Source organism: Vanacampus margaritifer, chromosome 7, assembly GCF_051991255.1.
Source record: "Vanacampus margaritifer isolate UIUO_Vmar chromosome 7, RoL_Vmar_1.0, whole genome shotgun sequence".
NCBI lineage: Eukaryota > Metazoa > Chordata > Actinopteri > Syngnathiformes > Syngnathidae > Vanacampus > Vanacampus margaritifer.
Window position 1 is genome coordinate 12,290,832 of NC_135438.1, and position 18,508 is coordinate 12,309,339.

The 18,508-nt window shown below is 40.5% G+C and overlaps 1 protein-coding gene across 2 annotated transcripts in view; it reads right to left on the reverse strand.

The window, feature by feature from the left end:
- Nucleotides 1-18,508, reverse strand: part of pds5a (PDS5 cohesin associated factor A) — a 21,582-nt gene continuing 3,074 nt past the window's right edge. For both annotated transcript variants that reach the window (XM_077570521.1, XM_077570522.1), the window contains exons 3-33: nucleotides 11,681-11,884; nucleotides 11,496-11,582; nucleotides 11,318-11,415; nucleotides 10,682-10,808; nucleotides 10,463-10,543; nucleotides 10,219-10,359; nucleotides 9,915-10,030; nucleotides 9,352-9,446; nucleotides 9,099-9,244; nucleotides 8,800-8,951; nucleotides 8,509-8,622; nucleotides 7,543-7,624; nucleotides 7,412-7,460; nucleotides 7,179-7,318; nucleotides 6,436-6,551; nucleotides 5,989-6,094; nucleotides 5,667-5,827; nucleotides 5,463-5,586; nucleotides 5,213-5,371; nucleotides 5,030-5,098; nucleotides 4,572-4,708; nucleotides 4,045-4,168; nucleotides 3,679-3,883; nucleotides 3,487-3,601; nucleotides 3,271-3,403; nucleotides 3,061-3,180; nucleotides 2,828-2,890; nucleotides 1,940-2,085; nucleotides 891-978; nucleotides 528-799; nucleotides 1-373 (exon numbers count right to left, since the gene is read on the reverse strand). In XM_077570521.1, coding sequence (XP_077426647.1) covers nucleotides 370-373; nucleotides 528-799; nucleotides 891-978; nucleotides 1,940-2,085; nucleotides 2,828-2,890; nucleotides 3,061-3,180; nucleotides 3,271-3,403; nucleotides 3,487-3,601; nucleotides 3,679-3,883; nucleotides 4,045-4,168; nucleotides 4,572-4,708; nucleotides 5,030-5,098; nucleotides 5,213-5,371; nucleotides 5,463-5,586; nucleotides 5,667-5,827; nucleotides 5,989-6,094; nucleotides 6,436-6,551; nucleotides 7,179-7,318; nucleotides 7,412-7,460; nucleotides 7,543-7,624; nucleotides 8,509-8,622; nucleotides 8,800-8,951; nucleotides 9,099-9,244; nucleotides 9,352-9,446; nucleotides 9,915-10,030; nucleotides 10,219-10,359; nucleotides 10,463-10,543; nucleotides 10,682-10,808; nucleotides 11,318-11,415; nucleotides 11,496-11,582; nucleotides 11,681-11,884 — 3,774 coding nt within the window. In that variant the 3' untranslated portion in view covers nucleotides 1-369. The remainder of the gene's footprint in view (nucleotides 374-527; nucleotides 800-890; nucleotides 979-1,939; nucleotides 2,086-2,827; nucleotides 2,891-3,060; nucleotides 3,181-3,270; nucleotides 3,404-3,486; nucleotides 3,602-3,678; nucleotides 3,884-4,044; nucleotides 4,169-4,571; nucleotides 4,709-5,029; nucleotides 5,099-5,212; nucleotides 5,372-5,462; nucleotides 5,587-5,666; nucleotides 5,828-5,988; nucleotides 6,095-6,435; nucleotides 6,552-7,178; nucleotides 7,319-7,411; nucleotides 7,461-7,542; nucleotides 7,625-8,508; nucleotides 8,623-8,799; nucleotides 8,952-9,098; nucleotides 9,245-9,351; nucleotides 9,447-9,914; nucleotides 10,031-10,218; nucleotides 10,360-10,462; nucleotides 10,544-10,681; nucleotides 10,809-11,317; nucleotides 11,416-11,495; nucleotides 11,583-11,680; nucleotides 11,885-18,508) is intronic.

The window sequence follows — 18,508 nt, forward strand, 5'->3', positions numbered from 1 at the left end:
TGGATTTTTACCAGGGAATTTAATAAGCAATAGTCATACCGGATTAAAATTTATGTAAAATGTCCATGATTTTGTTTTTTTCTTAAAAATTTCTCCACAAAAGAAGCATAGCGTGACAAAACAAAAAAAGGGGAAAAATATAACAAGTTTAAGACCTACATACAATGAGCTTCAAATGATAACTACAGAGTGTTTATAACCTTCTAGGATGTCATGATAGTCCATGTGTCGGTAAAATGTAGATCTGTGTGACAGATTTAAGAAAAGGTCCATAAATGTCCAGGAGGAGCTCGGCAAGAAGAACATATACGATGGCATGGGAGGGTTTGAAGAAATCTGGCCCTTTCACTACAGGTATGGCTCCACTCTTTACCTTGGGAAGGAGGGAGATAAAAAGAAAAAAGAAAAAAGAGTTTGTTCTTCCTGGGTATGTTTTCATTCGCCATCAACAATATATACCATTGAAAATTTCAGTCCAGTTGACATTTGCACACAACAATGTTAACCCGTCTCTGTTGAAGCCTTACCTCTGCAGTTCAATCTGTCGATTTGTCTCCTCGTCGTTCTGCTGCTTTGACATCTTGATGGGCTCTGCCGATGGGTTAGAGTTTGGGTCTGCTCCTCTCTTCTTGCCTCTTCCGGTCCCGCCGCCCGCTGGTGCCGTCTCTTTGCTTGCCGGTGCGGGAGAAGCAACCGTCCCCGTTTTGGGTGGCCGGCCACGCCGTTTCGCGGGCTGCGTTTCCGTTCCAGCATCGGTGGTTGTTGTGTTTGTGTTGTTCGTGTTCTTACTCTCCTCGATCTAGAACAGTGGGAACAAGATTAAGGCAGAGTGAATTTGCAGTATGTATGAGCTGTACTTGTCGCCAGCCAATTCCTCTAGCAGAGCGTACCTTCTTTACGTCTTCCTTCTTGATGACTGGGTTCTCATTATTTTCTTGAGTTTGACTCTCTGTGGGCTCTGTGGCTGTGATGGTTTTGCTGCAAGTTTAAAACCACATAAGATGAAGAGCAAATTGCTTTCACTACAGTGAACTAGTGTTCATCACAGGGAGACATTCATGACCAGCCCTACAGTGGGTGAAAAGCCGTGATTAAGAATGCATTATCAATTTTTACCCTATAGTTTTACCCCTCCCACACACTTTAAACACATTTAACTCTATCAAAACACACCTTTTAAAGATGTATCTTTGAACACAAAAAATATATACAAAATACTGTTCCCATTGAAGTGTGTGTCTTAGATACAATGGCTATAAAAAGTCTACACACCCCTGTTTAAATACTAGGTTATTGTCATGAAAAAGTGACATGATAAATTAGGCAAGATCATACTGGAGCGGCGAGGAATTGCTGCTGGTATTTCTTAACTTTCTTTCACCCTTGTGGGGAGGAGGGGGAGTAATCTTTTAGAGAGAGGAAGTGATAATAATGTGGTTCCACAAGTGTGTTAACCCTCAGGACTGGTGATGTGACTGTGTTGAAAAATTAACCAATCACATTCAAACTCTAAATGGACGTCAGCACACTTGCCACTATTTCAAGTGCCTCTGATTAACCCCAAATTCGAAATCCAACTGTTTAAGAGGCAGGGTCTGGTGGGGTGACATCTGACCTTGGCGATGAGTGTGAGCTATGGGACACAGAAAAGTGTGCAAAGTGCGAGTGTGCTCATTATGTTTGTTTTACTGTTCTCCCCAGCATAGCTTAAAAAGTGCTTCAGCAATTGTGGCTCTTCTTTTCCACATGCAAGGGCATTACATGATGCAAGTATAACGGGGGGAAAAAGTGGACAGAGAAAAAAAATCCCCATAAACCAGACTATGGCAGGGAGTCACGTGATAGACAGGCAAATAATTTAGAAGAAGAAAAAAAAAAGTCCCTGATGTAGCGTGAACCACAGTATAGCAAGGGAACACTACACAAGTTTGGTGTGTACCTGTTCTTGTTGACAGTGGAGGAGCTTAGAGGCGAGGGGTTAGTGCTGGTATTACTCGTATCTGTGACTGCCTGGGTCTTAAAGAGCTTCCTTCCCGGTACAGTCAGTGTCTTGTTGACCGTCACCAACACTGGAGCTTGTTTAGGCTGCAGAACAAGGACAATAGACAAGGTCGGCTGAAGTTAAGACTTGTTATTAACACAAATGTCACCTAACGCCCACAACATAAAGTATCCCTGCACAACTAATATTAAGGAGCTGGTGTACACTTTGAATCCTAGTAAAATGTTTGCACCTTGTGATAATTGTATTTATAATAAAAAAATTAAAAAAAAGGTAATATCATGCACACCAGTGATTCTCAACTTGTGGATCTAGAACAGGTAGTAAAAAAAAACATACAGGGTGTTCTGTGTTTCCAGTGGCATCAACAAACAACATTTTTAAGTTACAAACGGTGCAAACAACTATTGCCTACAAGTGTTTGTCAAAAATAGTTTCAGCAATTGTCACCAACGTGGCATTAGTGCAGGTTAGTGATAGAGCATGTAATTCTACATAAACACATGTCCCAATATAGAGGGCATCTTTGGGCCTATAATCAGCAGTTTTCATTTGCATCTTGAACAGGAAGGACGTGCCTTTGACAACAAATGTCCCAATACCGGTCAAAGCGGACTACTGGTTTGTGAAAGAAACCATCTGCCGAATTAGAATTGTCCTCTTGGATTAAAGGTGGAACGTCAACCACAAAGAGTTCTGTTGTCTCGATTCAATTGAGATTACACTAAGACACATTATGCTTTCATATATGTGGAGTGTTTTAGGTCTAACATTGATTGTAGCAAATGTTCTTACATAAATAAAGCAGTGTTTTCAAACATTTACCTTTCCTGTGAGAAGCATTTGTCGCATTTCTCCCGACAAATAGTCTTTGTCATTTTTCAAGTCCTGATGAAAAATTAAAGAAAGGAAAGAAAACAGTATAAAATGAGTAATAAGGATACATTTTGAAACGCTCTAGTGAATCAGAATGAAACGCATGTGCATGTTGCGTTGTCACAACAAAATCAAAATGACAATATTCAAAAACGTGTAGAAATGACGGGTTATTTTATTGCCTTGTCTAGCGCTAGGAAGAATGTGGGGCATATAGTGGGCTCGCTTGGACAGTCCAGATGACATGCGGTGCTCTTGTTAGCGATGACGAAGAGAGCGACGTCACACACGATATACAGCTTCTGAAAATGCAACAAGCCATGAGGAAAAACTACAAAATAACAAATTTGTGACAACAGTACTTTCTGGTTCACATCTGTTGCCGCGTGTACCTCATTGGCTTTGGCGTCTTCAGGACATTGGGCATCTTTGGTCCGTTTGATGTTCTCCACCATTTTCCTCAGGAAGGCGTGACTGTTGTTCTCATTCTTGGTCATCAGCACTTCCAGCATGAACCACAGACATCTGAGTGCAACACAAACAAGAAGATGGCCTTGTAGCACTCACTCGTAAGCAAACCACACAAAAATATATCAGCCGCCACACACTCTTTAATGTCTTTGAGCTGTTCATATTCCTGCGGTTTTGTGAAATCTGGATCATGGGCCAGGAGGTGGATCATGAAAGGAACAACATACTCCGGAAGGAAGGTGACCATTTTGTCTGTGAAAAGAAAGCAATCACATTATTGATCCTTAGTGATCTTCCCGACCATGTTAAGGACATGAGATCATGTTTACCCTGAGTGAGCGAGTTCTGCTTGATGTACTCCCGGCGCACTGAGATGTTCTTGAGTAGGCACTGTCGGGCGTGGGCGCGGCGCTCCTTCACTGGGTCCTTGGCACACAGGGCGAAGACAGCCAGGTACTCCAGTGGCAGGGAGAGTTTAGCTAGAGCCAAGTGCAACTTCTGAGCAAAGATCTGACGCACCTGGTAGCACTCGTCCTGGATGCAGAAGGAAACACATTTAACTGTATGCATAGGCACCTTGCATTTAGTGGCCTCTGTAAAAGTCATTCAGTGAACAAAATTGAAGAAAAATGCACCATCTCTGCAAAGCACCCCGCTAATAAATTTGCTAAATGCCAAATGAAGGACAGACTGACATTGATAACAAGGCCGCACAGCTGGAACTGTTCAGGCGTGATGATTTCATGGTAACAGGGCTCCTGGGCCAGCTTCATAATGGCACCACCTGCAGCCAGCCTTAGGCGAGACATGTCTGATTTACTGCAGGGAGAAAGAAATAGTAAGACAAAACACAACCTGTTAAAATCATTTTTAAACATCCACAAGAGTAGTGGTCCCCAACCACTGGGCTGTGGGACATTTAGTATCAGACCACACAGATAGATTGGAGGAGGGAAAAAATTATACAATATATATTTGTCTGGAAACTTGTACGCCCCGATCAGGCATGTATATCAGCATGGTGTTGACAAACGGGTTCCAATTGATGAAAAACCTGCACTATCATGAAATGGTTGGGGACCACTCTACTAAAGTCTTTCAAGGTTTTTAGAGAGCCTGTTTCCGAATGCATGAATAAAGCAGACTGCATTAGTCCTCCACTGAAATTAAGCCATAAGTTTATTTACTGATGCAGATAGTCCTTTTTCTAACTCCGAGTTACCTGATCTTTTTTTGCTCTGTGAGGTCTCCCTCGCTAACCAGCATGGCTGACAGCAAGCGTAACGTGGAGTTTGCCGACTTTGATTGGTTGTTCTTCATTCCTAGTAACCAACGCACCAGCAGCTTGATGGCCTGGACCTGAAGATCGGATGAACACAAATAATTAGGTGAATAGTGGGGTGCATGTACTGCTTTAACATGACTCTCTAAATGCACAAGAAATATATCCCGCTTGCAGCTAAAATGTCTTACATATTCAATGAGATCAGCCTTAATGTAGAGCAATTGCATAAAAACTTTTTTTTAGTTCTTAAAATCTCAGCCAATTCAAAGACAACCCATATCTGTGTTTGGATATTAATACATCCCTATTAGGTGACACATATTTGATAGCGCCAATGCATCAGCTAAAGAAAACAAATGCTTTAAACTGTGTGTGTGTGTGCGCATGTCTCCTACCTTAGCCAGAACTTCAGGTGAAACTTCTTCATCAATGGTCCACAGCTTACCATTCTTGTTTCCCACCGACTAGACACACAGGAGCACAACACGCCATTTTTTTTTTTAAAAAACATTAATACTACCTCTTTAAATCAATTACCCTAATCAACCAAAGTAACTTGTGAGCACATTAGCACACACCCTATCATTCATGAGCAGGTCTTTGACAATGAAGTTAGCTACTATAGACTTCATTGGTGAGGCAAACTGATCTGGTGCCAACATGGAGATGTGTCCCAACGACACAAGCGGCGTGATGAGCTGCTCAGGGACGTCTGCGTTTAGACTCCGCGACAAAGGCTGGAGGCATGGAGGACACATAGTACATCAAGATTTGATTTTTTCCCCAGAAAATATCTCAAACATGGAGGGCTTGTTTTCAGTCCTCTACCTCAAAAATTTGAGCCAACTGCACTTCCTTGTTGTTGAAGATGGCGTGTATACAGTGCACAGCCTGCTTGGCCTGGTGAGGTGTCCCCCTCTTAGCTTTCTGATGTAGAATGGGAATTAAAGTCCTGATGGATGCATAGAATCATTTATAAGTCAGGATGCAATTCAACATTGGCAAGTGTTCACTATGTCAACTGACACATACGATCTTATCTGTGGTAGTTCGGTCTCAATTTTCTGTCCAGTATTTCTGAATATCTGGATCGCTGCCTCGGCCACCTTGTCATCCTCCATTTTCAGACACTGGAGAAGAGACTCATAGGTTTCTGATGAGTGGAATGCTGTGGGGTGAGTGAACGACAGAACCTGAAAGGAGTAAACAGGAATGATTACATAACACTTAAGACAACTTTGCCTGTGAAAGAATGAGGATTGTTCCAAATCATCCAATATATGACAGATGATCAGTTTGCAATTAATCAAATTCTAAAAATGATATGGGATGACTTTATGACGGTATCATGTACCTTGAGTAGCTCCAAGCCTGAGCGGATGGCTGTATCGGGGGTAACACCCTCCTCATCGTCATCTGCTGTGCCTTCAATTGACTTGTTGAGCAGTTTTACCAAAGCACTATAATAAACAGCCTTGGTTATCTTAAATTGTTTTTTCATTCTTCAGACTACCACACAATAATATTCATTAAGTAATATTAAAAGATAATGCATTAAAAGCCACAGTGTTGTCTGCCCTAATGGTGTTTTTCCATAAAGCAAGAAAGGGTTAACCTTCAAACCTAGCTGATACTGCAGTTACACCATACAACCACATGGTGTCTCACTGAATGAGAAAAGCCAGTTGATGGTGTTACAAAATGGTAAACATGAGAATGAAGCTATTGAATCGGTTCCATTTTTGCCCACAGAAAATTTCACAAGAGATGACACTATCTTTTTTAAAAACTTTTTACAAACCTGATGGCTTCAGAGTCGATGTGGACAGGGGCGATGCGTTCAAGCAGGAACTTAACCATCTCCAAAAAAGGGTTGGTCGGTTGTTTGGGAAACGTTAACTTCCGAGTGATCTCCCTCTGCACAGACAAACAAACAGTAATGGTGTTTTATTGGTGCATATTTGTCAGCTTCTATGTTAAGGCTAATATACCCACAAAACTGTAACAATCACATGTATGATAGTTTGACTGGTTATGTTTCGTATTCCTACTACTGGTGACATTCAAAAAGGTGGAGAGAATGGGAACATTTAATTCATGTATTGGTTAGGTGTGGCTACAATTTACACTTGCTATACTATATATATATAATAATAGGCCATTTGGGGGCTGCAGAAGGGTCATTAGTCAGCGGACTGGACAGACAGCCTGTCAATCAGGTGATGGAGGCGGGATGTTTTCCCGAGACGTTTGCTCTCACACGAACTGTGCTCGACACGGCATAAAAGATTTGGTTTGATTTGCAGTAATTAGTTAGGGAATAAACTCATTTTCTAATTTAGAAAATATTATTCAAAAATACTATTATGTAAACAATACTTTATTTTTTTATTTATTTTCTATACTTTGTAATACCTGGAAATTGACCCAATATTATTTCCATACTTGTGTAGGAACCCTGCCATGCCTTTTGTACACCGGTACGACTTGCAAAATAGCAAGCAATTATTTATGTGTAAAATGCAGCACTCCGTGTTCTCTCACCACACAGATCTCTGCCTGTTTGCAAGAACATGCTGGACTGATGAGAATATCGAGTTGGGCTCTTAGCTTCTCATCTTCACCAAGAACCTGGTTGAACTTTTTCATGAAATCTTGAGCTTTGCCCGCATCTGGAAGGTTTTCTGAAAATGTACAAAAGGAAAATAGTGTTGATTTATTTTGCAATCACTGACTACGATAAAAACAACAGTTATTAAGTAAGATGGGTTACTGACTTGCAATATTCATCAGCTTCCCAAACATGGCAGTGCTATTGGCCTCAGACTAAAGTAGAGAGGAAAATATGGTTACTGGTACACATTACATCTACATAAAAGCAAGAAAAATATCTTTTGAGTCAACAAACCACAGGCAGTTTGTGAAGGTCAAGCAGCTCTTTAACAAGGCCCCTCAGCATATTCTGACACTTCCACATCTCATTCAAAGCCCTAGAAGGAATAAGCAAGGACAAGTGAGCCACAATGCTGGACTATAGCCTTTGCTTTGCTCAGTCATTTACATTTAACGATGGCTAGCGTGTAATATTTTGCAATAATAAAATAATTTGCATTATTATGATTAACCTTATATCGTAGGAACAGAAGGTTGTCGTTAACAAAAAACTCCCTTTAGTTTTATTGTAACAATATCTTTAAGCAATTTTAGAGAATGCTAAAATGGTACAACTTTAACCTTGATACTAGGGGTGGGAATCTTTAAATGTCTCACGATTCGATTCAGATTTTTGGGTCTTTTGATTCAAAAATGATTTGATTGACAATGATTTTTGATTCAATCTATAGATGTGCAAGGAATTGTAATGATCTACTCCAGTCTGACTCGCTAATGCTAATTAGCGCGCTACTCGCGGCAGTTTTACCATTCTCCATACGGCAAAAAAACAACTTTTATTGGAATAACTTGATTGTGACTTTTTCCTTCTACTCTCTTTTGCGGCTACAACCAAACAGTGTATTAGACCGTGTGGAACCACACTGCCCCTAAGTGGCCAAATTGGGTACGACATGAACAGTGCTCCAAATAAAGGCGCACACAGACAAAGGCAAGACTGTATTAAATAATTTAAATAAAATCGATTCCGAATCTACATGAGAATCACGATTCTTATGAGAATCGATTTTTTGGCACACCCCTACTTGACACTAAAGATTTATTATGGTGACAGTTTGACTTGTTATTGTTCCAAAATATGGAACAATTATCAGGCCAATATTGAGGTTTATGGTGAACGGGTAATGTTAGATCTTTAAGTTTCCACTGTACTTTGTCCAGAAAACAGAAACGTAACAATAATGGATGTAGGATTACTGACTTGACAGCATTGGTATCCAGGCAGGCATACAGGTAATAGAGACACTTCATCTTCTCTTCCGTTTCAAGGCTGTGGGGGACCATGAACTGGGCAAAAATCTTTTCCACTAATAACCTTCAGAACAGAAAACAAGAGCGTCGATGGATGAACTGAAGAGTCCTTGTTATATTTCACACTCAAAACAAGATTCTGATGTGCATTTTAAAAGAAATCTCATCTTCTTGATTAACATGTCATCCTACATTACAGATGGTTACATACATTTTTTATTTCATTTACATGCTTTCTTACTTGTCATCAATGCTGTTCTGGTAGTAGATGTGCAACAGTTTGTCTTTGATCCAGCTAATCATCAGGGCAGACTCCTTTCCCGCCTCATGGTGCAAACAGTATTTTTTATAAAGCTGAGCCAGGCCCATCATCGCCTCCTTGCGCACTCGCCACTGTTAGGAGCAAACCATACATGAGGAAAAATGTTCAATGTACTCCGCTTCATGTTCATCCATGTGTTGAGGGATACTGTGACTTTGCCTTCTGACATTGTTGTACATGCTTACAACATACATGTCACACTGCTGCATTTATCTCACCCTCTTGTCCAGCGTCCTTTCTCTTACGAAGCCCAATAGTTGGTCATTGACCAAATTAAGATCTTTCTTCCCAGCATTGATGATAGTTACTATGACATCATGACGAATGGCTTCCTCAGGGTCATGCGAACGCACTTTCAAAAACTCTAAATGAAGAGTTTGGAGAATGTATGTGAGAAGTAGATTGAATAAGGAGGAGAAAACCAACGTAAGCAACTGTGTATGTAAAGAACACGCCAACGCATTTGCAAACCTGTAAGGTCTCTGGCTAGATCTGGGTGGTTCATGAGACAGTGGCTGGCAAACTTCACACATTCTAACCTCACCGGAACATGGATGTCATTGAACCTGGAGTGACAACATAAGTTACTCATTAATTAATTTTAAGTGAATGAAGAGAGAGACTGTAGATGGCTAAATGTTTGACTTGGCATCTTTTCCAATACAGTGGCATTTTCGTTCAGAGCAGCAACTGCAACAACAACTCCAGACATGGTCACGATAAAAAGTACTTTTGGAAAAACTTTGAACCATATTGATTCTCATGCCCACATAAGTATATTATCAAAGAATATACATTTAACTTTAATGACTGCTTCTTAGGCTTACAGCATGGCTAGTATGACTACCATGACAAAAACAAAAAATAAATCACTGCAGCTCTCTGTTGCATTAGATTGCATAAACCTGTGTTTTACAATGCACCTCAAATTAAAATGTCAAATACATTACATTACAGACTTGTAATTTACACTTTCCCCTAGAAACAATTTAGTTGCATGACCTATGTCTCTACACAGGGTCCACGCAACTCACCGTCCTAAGAAGCACTGCCACAGAGGTCTGTTATGTGAGGCCAACTCCGAGTCTTTGGCCCCAAACAACTTAGCTAGCAAGCGTACAACAGCCAAACGCTCTTCTCCGTCATTGCTCTGCAAATATCAAAAACACCTATGTTGTGTTACATTGATTCATACTTGATCTAAAACAGCATATTACTAGACAAAAGGAAATTCTGAATGACTGGATGCTGTACCAACATCTGTCATTCTTTCAAGAAATGCATCAAGTGAACTTATGAAATGAAAGTTAAGGTTTTGTGCGTGTGTGTGTCATTAACCTTGAGTTTGAATTCCAGCTGTGGCATAACAGAGGTAAGCAGCAAAGGATCAATGGCAAAGAGCTCTTGGATGAGGTCGAAGACATGCTCCGACAGGTCACTGACAGAGGATTTTCCCATCACTAAAACCTGATTAAAGAACTGTAGAAGAAAAACAACAAAATGATAAAATATTTTTTTTTACTAAAGAGAAGAATAAAACAATAAGACAGACATTAAGTATTATGTACATGCAGCCACATACATTTGCAATGCATGTTTCTATGGTCTGGACGGTTCTCTTCAAGATAGTCTTTGCAAGATCGTACGCTTGTTTGTTCAGGTTCTGCACCAAAAAAAAGTTACATATTGGTGACCATTACACAACATTGCCGTTTGCTTCTCGTTAGTAAATACATCCAAAATTTAGAATGAATGAAGACGTTGAAATATTCATAGTATAACTTGAAGTCTAAGTTCTCACCTTGTGAGCAGGGATGAGGTTTATGAGGATGCTATCTAACAGCTCCTGCGTGACTCCATCTCCCTCCATGATGATGGAACACATCAGGTCCATCATGTGCAGCTGCACTTTCTGATTGTGGCTGTTACTACAGTGAGGAGAGAGGAAGACGGGCATGGTTGTGCGGCCACAAATAAAATGTCTTGGAAATTACACAAAAAGTATAACATACAGTTCAATGAGCAGTGGTGCCTAACATACAACGGTACAAGGAAAATGGGTGGTGGGGGGGGGAAATCACATCGCGCACGGGTACCTATTGGTTGTGAAAAAGGTGTTCTTTAATTCCAATATGATATGTAATGTCTAATACGTGCACCACCCACCTTTTTTTTAGCATACTGTATTTGATTGTTAGTTATTTCAAAACAATATAAAACAAGTTAAAGATCATTCAAGTCATTGCCATTAAGAAAGTATTTTGCAATCTTGCCATCAATCCATCATTCTACCCATCTATAATCCTTGGTCACATTGGATGCATGTTTGGGTCCTTACCCACTTATCAAGCAAACACTCATACTGCTTATTGTTCCAATTTCATTGTAAAAAACATAAACAAGTATACAATATTATATGAATGAGTAGATTTCTTACTTGATCACAGAGAAGAGGGTCTTGAAAAGCTGGGTGAAGATCTCATTACAATCCTCAAGTTCAAAGCATATGTTATATGATTTAACCCACGCCAAATTCTACAAGAACAGAGAAGAAATCAATAAACATTTATGTATTTTAGTCTGTGCCCATTATGAACAACATATTTCAGCATCACCTCCAGAAGGTAAAAGTATCTGTTAAACTGAGGGCTTTTGGTGTCTTCCAGTCCCTTCAGCTGTCTGGTGATGAAGAGGAAGATGTCCTGCAGGCAGAACCACAAATCGCTTAAGCCCAAAATTCTCAAATGATTTTTATTGCATTGTGCAATATTTTAACCGGTGTCAACTGCGGGATCCTTGCCTTGAGTTTGTCATGCGAGGTGTAGGGGGCTTCAGGGGCATATATCCTGAAGATGTCAGCCAAACAACATGCGACGAGTAGCCGCACATCTTTATTGGGGTTCCTGAGGAAGAACTCTGAGGCGAGGTGAAGTGCTAGGCCAAGATACTGCTGTTTCTCCTCTTCAGAATCTTGATCCATGTCCATGTAGGTTTTCACTACCATCTGTGCAGCACAGCAATAGTGAGGCAGAATTTTTGATTACGCTTCAGTACCAGGGCCCCATTAGGAGTGTTTTTTTTCATGGTTGTGGAAGGGGCTGTATACAAATGCATTTTCCTCTTAAATAATAATAAATAAATAAAAATATGTATTATATTTTTCACTAATGAAAAATTACGGTAAATGTTTTTTTAACTCTTTTACTGCCAAAGACGTTAAATGACGTTCTGCAAAAACCTACGGAAGAGCGCCAAAGACGTCCTCCCATTTTTTTTTTTTTTGAAACGGGTGCTGGGAAGGCTTGCGGAGCTCTCCTGAAAGTTTTAAGCAGGTTTTTTGAGCCTAATGACTATTTTTGGCCCCTAGAGGGCAGCGATGACTCTCTTTTGACAAGATCGGGTGGGCGTCAGTAGAGGCGGAGCTAGAGCGTTGAGCAGGAGATCAGAATAGAAAACAAAGGAAAAATGGCGGCCGGTCGCGAGGAGCTAACGCCAGAGCCGTTTTTTTTCAGACCAAAAGCATCGCTAAAAAAGCACATTGTTGATGACGATGATCATCATCGATGATGAAGATGATGATGACTCCGTGGTTGGAAAGCATTGACGCGGCAGTAGAAGACGTTAGATGGAGCTAGATGGAGGAGGGAACGGGCAATGGCGAGCGTTTGCAAGCAGCTCTAGACAAAAGACATCGACCAACGCTAAAAGAGTACATTGATGACGATGATGATGAAGGTGAATCCGAGCTTGACGGCAAAATTGGAACCGCTGACGCGGCGGCTTTGACGGTGTCGTAACGCGGAGCGCAACCGAGCACGCACAGGCGGACGTTCGATCGGACGACGGAGAGTGCCCAAAGTCCAATGCATATTCATCGGAGGAAGTGTGTACAGTCTGCTACTTGCTTTTTATTCCCCGGAAAAAAAGGCCGTCAAGAAAGTGTAACGTTTGCACGCAAAACGGACCAATGTGAAAGTGAAAGTAAACTGTTGTGCGAGTCCTGGCGTCTCCTTGCACGCAGGAGAGCGTTACAAAAGGAAAAACTGTATTTGAAACATCCACATAATTGTAAGTAGTACCACAGTTGCACACATTTGTAAATAGTTTGCGAAATTGTTTTGTCAAATTGTTACACTGTTGAATGGAAATAAACGTATTTTGCAATCAAAAAACACTTTTTCATTGTTGGTGGAAGCGTTTTAAAGAAGTAAAGCACTATTTAGGTGTTTGTGGCCTCATTCATGGACAAAAAGAAGTGTACAATTCACTAGAGTGCATGAAATAACATCGTTTCACAAAAAGCTCTTTTTCTCCGTTTTTTGTTTCAAAAGAGAGAATTTCGGTGAAAGTAACCATTTTCTATTGTTGATTACTGAAGAACGGAATAAGGTAGAAACAAACTTTTTTTTTCTGATGAAAGCTGAGAGTCCAATCTTTCATTTGGTAGTATGTGTGTTTCCATAGTCCAAACACAACATTTTCTGTGGACCTTGAAAGATCACTCAAAATGCTTAAATCGGCTGGCACTGGCGACAACCCGTTTTTGAAAACGTCTGGCAGTCAAAGAGTTAAATATCACTTTACATACATAAAAATGCAACTGAAAGCGTGGTGCAATTAAAACAACCACAGTACACTATAAAAAAGAAAATCCAACCCCTTCCCTCAACATCCTCATAGGAACACCACACCCCCCTGCCCCCCATACACACAAACCCTGAGAACGACAGTAATTTCTGGACTATAAGCCGCACCTGACTATAAGCCGCGCTAGCTAAATTTGGGAAATACCCGAGTTTGTTCCACATTTAAGCCACACCCGACTATAAGCCGCAGGTATTTTAATGTTACAGCACCAGGTTCCTGCTACTTCCTTTTCGATAATGAGGGTACAAATTGTATCGCTCTCGTTCTGTCTCTCCTCCTGTATTTGGGCTCACTTGGTTTGTTTTGCTTTGCTTGACGCTCTTGCACATCCTTTATAGTGCGCTCCCTTGTGATATGATGGATAAGCCACACCTTTGTATTAGCCGCAGGGGTTGAATGCAAGTGAAAAAGGAAGTGGCCTATAGAAATTACTGTATGTAAAATGATATGGCAGGGGAACAGAGAAACCATGTGAGGAAAAGCTCATCCACACTGAGACGGATGACAGCCCACGGCCACATGGAGCGGTGCCATCCCACTGTTTTAGCGGAAGACATTTCTCATGCCAGCCACAAAGAAAGACCCATTGAAAAATGCAAAAATGTTGCCAGAAATTACCCGAGGGCTAAAACTATTTGTAATTTCACCATGGAAATATTGTCCACTTGACAACCAACCCTTTACCCTTTGAGGACACTGGATTTTGTCAGTTAATAAACCACTTGGCGGTATGGTTTGTACTTTGAGCCGCCACTATGTTTGGATGTACTGTATAGTCTCCTCCAAAATATTGGAATGGCAAGGTAAATCCTGACGACATTTGGGTTTCATATTGAAAAGATGACTATGAGACAAAAGTAGGGCTGTCTCAATATGCAATAAATCAATTAATTGCACAATAATAAATTAACTCAATACGTTTTCTGGGTGCGATAATTCTCAGCCATGTACGTGGGTGTTTGTTGACATACGTCAACAACAGTCGCGCTGGTCACTCACACGCACACGCGCGCGCGCACGCACACGCACACGCACACACACACGCACGCACGCACACACGTCTACCAGGCGGGTAAGCGAACCCACAGCACCACTTGGCCACCTGTAAACCCGGAGCCCGTAAAGCGGCTTTTAAAACCTGTTTAAACATTTTGGTTCGCATGTGTCCCATCGGGGCTTCATAAGCACACGCAATTCTCTTTCTCATTTGTGAGCCAGGGCAGTAGCGCTGCTAATAGCCATGTAGCATTATTGCTAGCAGCGCACCACAGCTATCAGTGTTGTTTTTATTCATTGCTTGTGCTTCGAAGGCTGCCGAAAAAGCAACCCTCGCTACGTGCGCACACCCTCACAATCCTGTGAATCAGTGTGATACAGGCTTTTTACCAAAGACACTGGGTGGCTAATAAGTTAACATTCCTGTCATGACTGACTCCTAAACCGTGCTTAACGTATTGAGGAGTGAATCATCTTGCCACGCACTCTTGGAGGTGGTGTCGTGCCAAAGTAGTTACCCGCGAAAAAATCTGTATCCTCTGCGTATGCATGTTTTTCAATAAACGCATGAAGGCAGGTGTGTTCTTGAGTTTTAGAAACAAGATTTTGTAACAAGCAAAATAACATTTATCGCAGATAAACAAAAAAGTAAGAACAGATCAACAAAAAAAAAAAGAACACGCTCGCATTCTGCAATGACCACGCACACAGTAGGAAATCTTAGCATACATAGAAAAGGCTCAAACGATTGATGAATGTTGATGGGGTTTTTTTTTTCGGTTTTCTTCCACGTTTTTGAAGTTTAAGGTTATGGTTAGGTACTGTTAGACATTATTAACATTTTTAATTCTTTATTTCATATATTAACCATGTTGAAATGTTTTATAGATGTGTAGAGTAGGTGAAATAGTGTTGAACTCAGTATAATTTGACCTTAACCTTGTTTTTGTCTAAAAATTCCTCCTCAGTGGTTTGCGTACACACATTCTCTTCGTGAGAACAGATTTTGCCACACACACATCCTGAGAGCACCATCACTCATGGCCACTCTAAATCCAGTTCAATTTGTTTGTGAGATATTGTTTTGGGAAGAAGTACGAAAAGTACCCTGAGAGTATATTTTGTCTAAAAAGATGAACACAGCTGCGGACTGTGTACGAAAATAATATTATGTAACATATTGTGTGAGAACCAATCTGTTTCACTTATTCATGATGGGAGGAGAATAGGTGTTCTCTTACTGATTTGGATTCTTTAAAAGCTGTATTCCGCAAAAGAGGGGGCACACACGCACCCTGGAATTCCACCTTTTACGTGATGTTCATTGTTGTGTGACCGGAGAATTCTCTGTAATAAATCATCTTTGCAAGGAGTTTTTCTTACAAGAAGTCTATCTTCAAATTTTGGGAACACGCAAAAGAGGACAAATAATTAGCCTCTAACAGTACAAGGAACATTTTTGAAAAATGAAAAAAGTCATAGGATCCCGTGGCAGTGGATACAAACCACCCCAGCACAATAGCGGCGCATTTGGCACATCAGAGCCCCTGAATAGTAGGGAGGGACAGCGATCATTTGGAAATAATACGGACAAATGGAGCTGGTATCAAAGCCGAACACACCTGCTCATGTGTGGGAATTCGTTGGATTTATGTATTATACCATTCTCATTATATTAGTTGAAAAATTATATGAAAACCGCAATATTATCGTTTATCGCCAAGCAAAATTTATTATCATAACAGGCCTAAACAAAAGTTTACAATTCCAGCATTTATTTCATGGTATTTACATCATCTTGCTAATTTTTCAAGTGAGCAATAGTATTGGAAAGTCATTATTAAATTTACTTTGTAAATTAAATGTAATATTTGGCGGTAAAACGGTGACAAAATAAGGGTGAGTATAACATTGATTATCAAACAAATCATGTAGTTACATGCACACTAATGGCAATGCAAGACAGCTATCATACATTTGAGAGACTGTAGTAGTATGAGAGCGCAAACAAGGCAGACACACAAGGCATTTGAGGGAGCGGGGGATGGGCAAACAGAGCGCACAGCACCACTTGTACGCCTTTTAGCACAAGCAGTCACAAGCTGCCTGCTGCCAACACGGAGGAATTATGTGGGCACTGGGTGAAAGTATTCTACAAATTGTACACCTCTATCTAAGATATACAGCCAGGATATTACACATTTTTTACATGGCTGCACTAGATTTACAATACCAAAGAGAAAGAAATGAAATGATGCTTTCATGTTTGTTTACAGTGCCTATTACAATGTTCTCTAGAGTTCATTCAAGGTAAAGTAAAACCCTTGTCTGATCTCCAACAACCAGTTTTTCCAACCAGGACCAATTCTATCCCTGCATCGAACCTAGCACTCTTCCGCTCTTTCTTTTATGGACGATGTCTTTTTTCCACAACATATTGAATTAAGTTCAACTCATAAAATAAAACCGCAAATGGGAGTTAAAACACATTTTCTAGCAAGGGTGCGGCCATAACTGTATTCACATACATAATAGAACGAGAATATAATACCGTTAATGTACAGTTGTATTATTACATCAATTTTACTTCTGAGTGTGCCTGAATGTCAACAAAAATACGCAAAGATGATCAACACATTGCTAAACAAGCCAACTAAATCAGAAGGTATTCTTTTAGTCTTTTTCATAACTCCCCCAAAAATTTAGCTGAAAAAATAGCTGAATTTCGCTATATAGCGGATGTCTATGATCACTAATACACTAAATGTCTATTTCTCTCAAATATTGTGAAATGTAATCTGTTTTAGTGTCAGTGAGCCTGTTTCCGTTGCTCGGATAATCCATCCACCTCACTCCTTTTAAGACAACTTTACATCATGCTGTACCTCCCCCAAAAAAGGGTGTGACCAAATCCTGTGCTGGCGTGACTGAACTGAAAAAGTTGGACACAGGTCACACCAGTGCTAAAGTTGGTGTAGCGCCCTGAGAGGCCAAAATGTGTTTTACTGAATTGGGGGATCCAGGGGTGTGACCACCATTTGGCTCACACAGTCCAACACATCTCCTTTGCATACATTCGGTCAGTTGTAATGTACACCACTCATCCACAACCATCATCTCATTTTGCAGCATGATCATGCATGAGCCCATACTGCAAGAGGTCTTTACAACATTCCTGGAAGCTGATAACGGACCAGTTCTTGCATGGCCAGCATACTAACTGGTCATGCCACCCACTGCGCATGTTTGGGATGCTCTGGATTATTTTATAGGAAGACAACGTGTTTCAATTCCTGCCAATATCCAGCAATTTCACACTGCCATTGAAGAGGAGTGGATAAGCATTTGACAGGTCAAAATCAACCACCTTATCAACTGCATGCATGAGACACTGTGGTAAAATAATCATGCTGCCGAAACAGTATCTTGATATTCCACATCTGTGAGGTGGACGGATTATCTCAGCAAAGAAGTGCCCACTGACACAGATTTAGATCTGTGAACAATATTTGACAGAAATATATATTCTGTTCACAAAAAAAGTCATCTTTAAGGTTCATTTTACGAAGAATAAGCAAAAACTCAAGTGTTGTGTTTAGATTTTTGCTCAGTGTGTAAATACAGCAGTAACTTACACCTTACAGCATTATTATATATACACAACATATATACTAAGTAAAAGTACTGTAAGTTAACTACTGAGCTTTCATTGTCAAAGTTGTGAAAGGTATGAAAAACCACAATCAGGATTATTAAAGCACTCACGAGTTGAAATAGGTCAACAAAGTATCAGCAAGAACAATTACCGGTTTGACTGTTTACTCCACCCCCTTCTTTCTACATTAGCGGAGAGGGGAAGGGATGGGTGAGTTACACACAGTGGAGCCGCCTCTTTTTCCTCTGTGCATACTGTAGTCTCAAAAATAAATAATTAAATAAAAAGGTTCCATCGGGTAGGCTACTAGGTAGCCCCAAGGACAGCATG